The 10,135-nt window shown below is 42.6% G+C and overlaps 1 protein-coding gene across 7 annotated transcripts in view; it reads left to right on the top strand.

The window, feature by feature from the left end:
• The first annotated feature begins 883 nt into the window (after positions 1–883).
• LOC148222776 (uncharacterized) overlaps positions 884–10,135 on the top strand; it is a 36,099-nt gene continuing 26,847 nt past the window's right edge. For 2 of the 7 annotated variants that reach the window (XR_015805317.1, XR_015805316.1), the window contains exons 1-2: positions 884–1,615; positions 2,090–2,165. Coding sequence is in view for 1 of the 7 variants with exons in the window: in XM_088169646.1 (XP_088025772.1) it covers positions 1,524–1,615; positions 2,090–2,165 (168 nt within the window). In the remaining 6 variants the exon portion in view is untranslated. Of the gene's footprint in view, positions 1,616–2,023; positions 2,166–10,135 lie in introns of those variants that run through there. The other 5 variants (XR_015805314.1, XR_015805315.1, XM_088169646.1 and 2 more) reach the window with 5 other exon arrangements.

The raw sequence follows: 10,135 nt of genomic DNA, 5'->3' as shown, positions 1-10,135 counted from the left end.
TGCAACTTTAAATGACGCTGGGACCAGATGGGTGAAGACTAAAGGAACACTGTTAGCTCTGCCCACCCCTCCTTCTCTGTCAGAGCTTTGCTTGGAGAGTGTGGAGAAAGGCTTTGAGAGAGGCCTTAGGTCAGGACCACTTGGTTTAGGGGTAGCAGCAGAGCAGGAATACATGTTATCCCCATCACTTTATTTGTATGTGGTTGAGAAAATGGCCTCAAGTTGCATCAGGTGAGGTTTAGATTGTATATTAGGAAAAGCTTCTTCACTGAAAGTGTGGTCAGGCACTGGAACAGGCTGCCCAGGGTGGTGGTAGAATCAGCATCCCTGGAAATGTTCAAAAAACATGGGGATGTGGCACTGGGGACATGGTTTAGTGGTGCTGGGTTAATGGTTGGACTTGATAATCTTAGAGGGCTTCCCCAACCTCAGTGACTCCATGATCCTGTGGCCAGCTCCAGTGCTGGGGCAGCAGGACATGTTTGCTGCTGCCCCAAAGAACAAACTGGGCTGTTCTGCCATCCCACAACACCATTTTCCAGAGACACAGGAGAAATCCTCTCCATGCTGGTTAGCTGCTTTCTGGGAGTAGCTGCTTCCAAGGAAAATGAAAGATAGGAGGTTTGGGAGAAGTTTTGAGCATCTAACAGGGTGGTGAGCAATTAATCCACGGCACAGCTCTCCCATTGTTAGCATTTGTGAGGCAGGAGGGTTTCCTATCCAATGGCACGTTTTGAAGGAACGGGTAGTTTTTATTTCATACCTAAAATTTAATGGTGGTTGCAGCTAATTTCACACAGCAAATTAGACAAAATACTTGAGCTACTTCCACAGTCTGAACTCGACAACAAATGAAAACAGCTTTTGGGAGGGTAACTTGAGAGGGTTAAATGTGTCTCACCGGTGCACTCAGTTTGACAGGCTGATGCACTTTGTCTAGATGATAGATATGAAAAACTAATATCTCAGTTTTCAGAGGGGGTTCTGAAACCTGAAATCAAAACCAGATGTGCAGTAAAAAAGAGCAGTGTATATTACAAAGTGTTGTGAAATAGCCCAAGGGAGGCAAGTAAGCAAAAACAGCCCTGTTCCTTAGCAACCTGCAAAACAAAACAAGTAACAGCTTGGTTGGCATCTGACGGGGCAGGTTTTGGTCTTTGCAGTGGAAAAGAAGACTGGAGAAAATGTGGAATAATTCTGGAATTTTTAGTGACCCGGAAACACCTCTGTATTCACCAGAGTGGGTACCTGATTTCTCTCCTTCCCTGGACCTCCTGCCTGGAAATGCACAGCAGCTGAGAAACGTGGGTGTGCTCTTCTTGTCTTCCCTGTCCTGCTGTGGATCATGGATTTCCCTTTCCTCCCTGCTTTCCCTCTAAAGTCAATCACACCCGTGGAAAGTGGGTGCAAAATGGAAGTAACAGCTACCAAATCAAAAGTATTTGGAAGGGTTTGCACAACTTTAAACCATGGAGTCCATGAATGTTTGGAATGGACCTTAAAGCTCATCCAGTTCCAACCCCATGCCATGGGCAGGGACACCTTTCACTAGACCAAGTTGCCCAAATGTGGAGGAATCGTGGGATTTGTGTGTAGGAGTGGAAAGAAGTGTTCAGTAAGTAAAAAGTTAAATACATAATTAATAATTTCTAAAAGAGTATTTAAATCTGTTTCTGGAAATGGTGCTCCTATTTTACTTTGAGTTCATTCAGTTTCTTAATTAAACTAGTGCATTCTCTCAGCCCCACAAATGAAAAGTTCAAAGCTTAGATCCCAAAATGTTCTTAGCTACAGTTTAAGTCAGTCCTGAAAGTGAGAGAAGCCTTTGCTGACTTGAATGGGTGTGATGATATTCACTGGAAAGCCCTACAGGCAGAGCTGCCTCCATGCAGAGAGGGGAAAAGTCATCCCTCCCAGCAGCAGCTGGGCTGCCAGATGTGGGATGGGATTGGGCTTCCACCTTGAACCTGTCCATATGGGGAAGGAGCTTATTCTGCACTACAATGTCCATCACAGCCATTTGCCAAGACAGATCTACTGGCATTGCAGTCTGGGCCAATTCTTTCTGAGAAAATCTTTTCTCGTGTAGGAAGTCATGGGGTGTTCCTGTAATCAGCCCAGCTCCGGGACCTACAGCTGGAAGCGAAACCACAGCGTGCCCTGAGGTTTGTAATCAAACTGGGAGAGGTTGCCTTTGTGATGGAGAGGGAAGGTGGGTGGATTTGACTTGGCTCAGTTATTTTTAGAGAGGTGCAACTGCCAGGCAGCCGGGTTTTGGGTTTTGTAGGGTTTTGTTTGGTTTGTTGGGGTTTTAAAATTTATTTTTAATTTTAACAGAATAAATTTCTTCTTGAAAATGCTGTTTTGGCACCAAAGTCAGAGCTTTGGGGAAGTTGATCTTGATGAAGTTTTCAATGGAAACACTGATACTACTTGAGATTGAAAAAGCAACTTTCATTTTGACTCCATGTTTCAGAATTCAACTCTTTTCAGCTTCTAAAAATTACTACAGTATTAAAGATTAATTATAGATATGAATGGTTTGACATTATCAGACAGAACTTCTTAATGAACTAATTTTGATCCTTTCACTAAAAATAACTCAGAGTTTCCATCCTGCAAAATATTTGATTATCTTGCTTTTCTCTATGGTTACAAGAAAAGTCTACAAGAAAGATGGAGACAGAGTATTTACAAGGGCTTGTAGTGGTAGGACAAGGGGGAAAGATTTCCCACTGACAGAAAGTAGGGTGGGATGGGATATTGGGAAAAAATTCTTCCCTGTAAGGGTGAAGAGGCCCTGGCACAGGGTGCCCAGAGAAGCTGTGGCTGCCCCTGGATCCCTGGAAGTGTCCATGGCCAGGCTGGACAGGAAGTCCAACTTCCAAGTGGAAGGTGTCCCCTGATGTTTTGGAGGTTTTCTGATTCTGTGTTTGCCAGTCTACTCTTTTTGCTGAGTGCATCCAAACTCAAAGTAAGGAGAGCAGTAAAAGCTGTAAGTGCAGCCCAGGTCAAAGTGGCCACTCAGGCAGTGCAGGTGCTGTTGCTGTACATTCCTTTTTCTAACTGTGGAGAGAAATGTGGGCATGTGAACCATTACCAGTGCCTGAGATCCACAGTGTTTAATAACTTAAAACTGTTCTTTTCAAATTGCAAAGGCTTTTACATTGACTTGCATTGGCCAACAAAGTCCATTAGTGTCTGAATAAGTGGTAATTAGTGGTAAGAGTTGCAGTCATTAGTGTGTCTTCCCCCCCTCTGTAAATCACAATTAGAAAATGTGGAATTCTTCAGCAGAACGTGGGGAAGAAAGGACAGGGTTCCATGGGAATGTTTGGGAGGTGATTGTTCCTGGTGGTCTTTTTGCAGGGTTGGAATAGGGGAACCCATCTGTGGTGAGCAGCTCATTGCAGAGAATGTGCTTTGAGAAACTAGGAAACTTCAGGAGAGGGAATACTTGGGGGGAGATGGAAAATCTAGAAATTATGGGATATCCATGGCTCTTCTTTGGTGTCCAAGATGCACTGAACTCACTGCAACCTCGCCTATGTAAAATAAACAATTTTCTCTCAAGGCAGCTTTGTCTAAACAAAGCATTAACATGCACATTTTATACAAAGGGACCCTGTAATAATTTTAACTAAGTCATCAAAAATCAGGCAAGGAGATGCTTGAGGTTGTTGTGCATTGGTTGTGCTCTGGCCACTCCTGTCTGAGTGTTGAGGGTTTTTCAGAGTGGAAGGCTTAGACTAAACACGTGGTGATTGGTTTTCTTACCCTGCATTTGAAAAAAAATATTTCTGTCCCTAAAAACCCTGTTTAAGGGATGGCAACCCAGGCAGCCTGTAATGCCAGTAATTGCCTTCACTTCATACTGGTGAACTTCAGCATCTTTGGTGATACAGTGCTATCACTGATCCTTCCAAGAAAGATGAGCCAAGAGATAGCCAGCACTCGTGACTCACTGTACCACTATTTATCAGATTTATCACCCCAAAGCTGGGTTTGGTGCTTCTCATACCTGTCCCATCTGTGAGAATGCCCAGAGATGGACAGATGAGAAACTTGCAGTCACTTTGCAGCTGTGTTTTGTCACAGGATGAAAGTGTGCGAGTTACAGATCAGATACAGCTGCTGAAAAACAAACTGAAACAAAGAGGCTCACAAAGAGAAGGGCTGCAGCCAGAGTTCATAAAAGGGCTCTATATGCTTTCCCTTGTAATAAGCCTTTATTCTTCCTGGCTGGCCCTTTTAGGAATCGTAAGAGAAAAACTGACATCTCTCTTCAATAGGAAAGAGGAACATTTATTTTATTCCTAACGGTTTTAACAAACCTCTCCATGATGAATTATATATTTATTGTAACTGCATGCTGCACAGCCACAAATTCCTGCAGTCTTTTTCCAGCTGAAAGCTCCAATGAAAGACTTCCCCACACAAAGGCCAGAGGATTTGAGCCATGGGTTTTGTAGTTAGATTAATTCAGTTACTCTGGATTCTCTGGAGTGGAGATTTCACAGGGCGGATGAGTTAAGAGTATTGTAAATGTAGTTATAAAATATTAAAAAAATACTAATTGTGGGGCCGTGTGCCTCAGCTTCCACTAGCTTCCTTCCTTGACTTTTATTTTCTCAGTCTTCCCTCTAGCTATGGCTTGTCCTCTCTTTCAGTCTCCTTTCTTCACATAGCACTGGAAATGACATCTAAAAATGCAGCCATGAAAGATACTGAGGGTAAAGGTACATGTCCATGGAGGATAGGAGGAAAACAGGCTTCCAGCTGTGAGCAAGGAGCCTGACTCCAGCTCATCTAGTCCTGTTTTGTGCTGGGAAAGAAGACCTCATAAATAAAATTTCACTGGAGAAAGACCTGACACTGTTCTGCAGCTAATGGAAACATCTTAGAAGACTCTGAATATAGGCCAAGTATGTGGGTCAGTAGAGAAACTACTATTTATATTTGGATCTGCCTGTGAATACAGTAAAACATCCAGCTGTTGAAAACACTAAGAGAAGTTGCAAAAAAGATTTTTTTTTTCTTTTTTTTTTTTTTTTTTTTTTTTTTAAGTTATAAAATACCAAAGACTTTGTCAGGTGATGTTGCTGTTAGAGCTGCAACTTTCCTTTCATCCCCTGTGAATTCAGTGGGCAGCTTCATGCAAGTTCCCTTTTGGCAAGGTTATCTTCAATCTGGTGAGTCAAAAGGATCTGCTCCCTGAGTGAAAACCGTGCTGAGCCACAGCACAAAATTGAGATAGGAAATAACAGACACCAAGAGTGAATTTTGCTGTGGAGATTTAAATATTTCTACTGACTTTTGAATTCTAAGAATTATCTCTCTCTAGTTGCTGGCTTGTCAAGTCCACTTCTGTTTGGGAAAGTTCCCAAATGTATGTTAGAGGATCTTGGACATTTTCACTGAGTTTGACCGTGCGTGCTGCAGGCGAGATGTGTCCACTGCAAACCCAGGGATTTTGAAAAGCCTGAGTTCCCTACCCACACAACACTCACTGTAAATTATTGTAGCCTTGTAAAGAACATCTGTTATGGAATTTAGGATGTGATGCATCCCTCATAAAAAGAGAGAAGGGGGAAAAGGTTGCAGGGGCCACTGATGCTGTGAAATAATTTCACAATGAGTGTTTGGGGAGATCTAGGGCTGAGCTCCACTTTGGAACAGGTTCATCAGTGGGAGTTTTCTGTTGGTGGGGTGAACTTTGATTTCCATCAGAGTTGTGGGGTCTTTCTTGTTCCTTATTATAAAAATGTATCACATTCTGTTCTCTACTGCATCCACTGATGCAGGACAAAGGCTGTTCTAGCCAAGCTGGGCTGTAAGTTTATGTGTTTTTTTTTTCTCTAAGTTCTTTTATGATCCAAATCTATAAGAAACAGCCAATGTGTAATTCTACACTCATAGAAAATGACTTTTTTTTCCCCCATAAATGCAATTTAGACAGTAATTTGAATTAGCAAAACTTAGAAGGTGCAGCTGGAGAGGGACGCAGAGTGCCCTGTAGAAGGGTGTAGTTAGTAAAAAAAAAAAAAAAAAAAGCTTTTCCAGAGGACACGGGGGCCTGGAAAGGGAGAAATTGGATGTGAAACCTTCCAGAAAAGGCCAGAGGGCATGTTTACTGCAGTCTTTAGCAGTCTGTGTTGCACTGGTGGCTGGAGCTCTTGCTGATGGGCCAAATTTTGCTCCCTACCTCCTATCTCTGTTGCTGAGCTTAATATGCAACTTACCTGTAGCTGTACAGGTGTGACATGGTGGGGACAACTGAAAGCAGAGTTAAATTCCTGGTGTTTAGGTATTAGGTCTATCTGAAAGTCTTGGAGATCTGCAAATAAACACTTCCTGGGATGTTAGAAACAGAGGAAATGATGTGCAGGAGAGATCAGGCCACCAGAGCGAGATGACAGGGTGAGAGCAAGGTCCCAGCCAGGAAGCTCTGGTCCCAGCCTCAGTGCACCCCATATTTCATCCTGCCCCGGGGAAGTGGAAGAAATGATTTCATAATCCCTTGTCATGGGGTTGGGCATGCTGCAGGTTATGTGGACAAAGCCATTTGTTCAAGTAACTTGACCTGAGGACTCCTCAAAAGCTGTGGAAATCTCACGGCCTCTCATTCCTCAAAGGAGCAAACTCCTGCATCCAAACTAAACAGGGATGGCTCCTTCCCCTCTGAATCTTGAGTGCTGACCAAGACCTGCCTCCCTCTTCTCAATGGGGGCTTTTGTAGCTGAGAAATTTTGCTGCTTTTTCCACAGCATCCTTTAGGCAGAATAGGCCAAGATGAACTCAAAAGTCATCTTTCACTCTGAAAATTTTCAATTATCGCAGCTTGTCAAACCTTTGAAAAGCAGAAACATCAATAATATTTGGTGTTGTGGTGGTTTGGCCGAGTCCCTCACTGCTGGTGTTGTTGTTGGTGTGTCGCTGTCAGTATTTTGTACTGAACTATCTAACAGCTGTCTTGGCTTCCTTCCCCACTAAAACAACTGCTGCTTCACAAAGAACACAGATAATTTTGTCTTCCTTGATATTAACAGATCAAGAGAGGCCTTTGCCAATAAAAACTCATCTTTTATTTTTGCAGTCTGAGAGAGATCCTTGGTAGAATTTGTTGTTCTCTTTCATTCTGTGCTTGGAGACCAGTTGGCATCTAATCTTTTCATTTCAAGTGATGCTGAGTGGGTGGGACATCCAGAATGGGGATGAAAACTCTCACAAAAGAATCCCGAGTTAAAAGGAATTTAACCCAAAGGCAAAACAAAAAGCCCTGCACAAGGCACCAAAATGAAAGGGCTTGTTTAAAGGCAGAACAGTGACAGCACAGTGTTGGTCTGAGCTTTAAAAGGCAGTGAAATGTGAGATGCTGCCCTGGGATCAGTGTTCACCTCCTGCCACGGCCACCCATTCCCTGTGTGGAAAGGGGAATGGCATCAAACACCAAGGGAGAAACACTGCAGACCCTGCTCTGAAAACCAGACCTGGAGCAGGGTCTGCAGCACCCACAGCAGGACATGATCCTCTGCCCTACAGAGTGCTCACCACAGAGCATTGAAATTTGGAAGTAATGGCAGTAGGTTGAAGGAAAATTTGATTTTTGAGTTAATTTTGGGATCTAAAATAGGGGCAATATTTGGAGGGTTGAATGCCATTAACAGCAAATTCTGGAGGATAAGCCCTCCAGAATGGCCAAGGGGATTTTAGATGGTGAATCTCCCAGTGTTAAGAAATTACTTGGGTCTTCTGAATAACCTGCTGAGCACCTTACAGACTCCATTTGTGAGAGCTGCTCATTTTCCAGGGAAAAAACTGAGTTTGAGGTCAGTGAAGTGAGAATTTCACACAAACCAGTCCAGGTTTAGAATTCCAAATTCAGGGAATTTTAGCCTTGCATACATCCCCATGTCTTGTGATGCATACATACATACATAAATGCCACTGGTCTATTTACCTCTTTTGTAAATTTTACCTCTTGGTAAAATTTTGCCTCTTGGTGAATTTTGTGAATTTTACCTCTTGGCAGAGTTGCTCAGAGATTGTTACTTGCCAGTTATCTTCTTGCAATCATGATGGCAAAAAGGTAGCACAGCAGTGAAGGGAGTCTGCTGTTTCAGAGCAGCTAGGTAGGTAAACAGTAATACTTCTCACTCCCACGTACTATGAGTAATTTGTTTTTTAAGAACTGAAATTGACCCCAAATCAGAGCATCTATACCACACTAATGTGTTGTTGAAGAAACTGAATTTTCATCATTTGAATTTTCTATAAAATGTAATAAGATGGAATTAAGTGGGGAAAGGATCTTATGTGAAAGATGTAAGAGGTTATTTTTAAGGGATTACTAGAAGGCACCTGGACAGTATTACCTGCTGCCTTCCTGGACTGTATTACCTACTTGTACGTGTATAATAAGTTGTTTCTTTACACCTGGTGTTATTTTTGCATGCCTGGTTAAGATGCCTGCCCGTCACATTAATGTTTATTTAATGAGCAGTGCTGGGTAGCAAATGAGCAACATGCAGATTGTGTGATGTAATCTGTGTAAGGAGCAGTGTGTGTTGACTGAGTGTGCTGGTCACCAGCAGGTCACCCCTGACTGCAGATTCCACACAAAGGTTTCCCAGAGAAGCTGTGGCTACCCCTGGACACCTGGAAGTGTGAGGCTGGACAGGGCTTGGAGCAACCTGGGATAGTGGAAGGAGCCCCTGCCCATGGAATGTGATTAGCTTTGAGGTCCCTTCCCACCCAAACCGGTCTGAGATTCTGGGAATGATTATCTATAGCCATTGATAAGCACTCAGAATAATTATTTATTTATTTTGCACCTTTCAGGGACTATAAATTCATCCCTAGCCTAGCAGGATCCTAAACCACTTAGACACATCCAGAATATCTCCTGTCAGTCTTGGGTTAGAAACATTGACTCATGAGAGATTTTAAGAGTTGAGTGGTTTGAAACCAGCTCAAGAAATCTAAGACAAGAAAATCAAATATACTGAAACCTCTTCATTCCAAAACCCACTAATCCAAATGACTTGGCTGAATGGTGATGTGTTACCACTTCTACCACTCCTGCTGCCATGGCTGTATTTTGTCTTAAATCAAAACTTTGACTTTAAGGAAAAATAGAAACACAAAAATAAAAGCAGCACTCTGGTATGTCTGACTACTTACTAATATTAGCAAACATAAACTTGAAATAGCATCACTGTTCCTAAATCTGAGCACTGCTCGAGTCCAAAAATGCTCAGATTACTGACGTCCACTGCAATTTTCTACCCCCCAACACTGTCAATAAGTCTTAAACCAACTTTTGAATGCACTTTTTGCCTCAAACTGCTGTTAGGCAAATAAAGAATTCTGTGATGCAGGTGAGGGAAAGGAGCTGGGTTTCTGAGCACATTTCCTTGGACATTTTCCAGGTGGCAGATGTGTATATGCCCTCATTTAGCTGTTTACAGATTTTCTGCTACAGGACTTTGGTAATGCATTTTATACCTTTAGGTAGAAATGTAAGGAAAATTTGGGCACTCTGGGCTGTTCTTCAGCTCATTAAGTCATCACAGAGCTCAGCTCCATCTCTAAAGTGGGGTTCAAGGTTTCTTAGAAATGTTGGAAGTACAAGGAAATTATACCTTGGGAAATGAAACATTTCAAAGGAGCACCTTTTCAGCCTCTGAAAAAGAGAGCACACCCTTGTAAGATGTGTTTGTACAGATTTAAAGGAAATGCTGAATTGTGTTACTTTGTCTCCAGAATGCCTTCACTTAGCCTAGGAAAACAATCTTTAGTTGTTAACTTACATACAACTATGTTTTTGCTAATTAGTATTTGTGAAGTAATTCTAGACATCCATATATAGAAAGTTATTTAAGATTTAAAAAATACTTTTTTTCCCACTGCTCTCTCTGCATCAGCTGCATAAATAGCTCCAGAACATTACTAGTAAAATTAGAAGGGACAGGGAGAGGAGACTTGGTTGTGTCTGGCTCAGCTGTGGTGGATGTCCATGCTGTCATCCTTGGGATGACAACAGAGCCCTGCTCCCACATTCTTCAGTGTTCCTTCAGAAACAAAATGTGCTCCTTGCTGTCACCTTCCACCTGCCCTGGAGACCTCAGACCTG

The sequence above is a fragment of the Sturnus vulgaris genome, chromosome 9, assembly GCF_052056855.1.
Source record: "Sturnus vulgaris isolate bStuVul1 chromosome 9, bStuVul1.hap1, whole genome shotgun sequence".
Taxonomy (NCBI): domain Eukaryota; kingdom Metazoa; phylum Chordata; class Aves; order Passeriformes; family Sturnidae; genus Sturnus; species Sturnus vulgaris.
The sequence above is the reverse complement of the archived record's forward strand: the minus strand, read 5'-3'. Positions and strand labels throughout refer to the sequence as shown.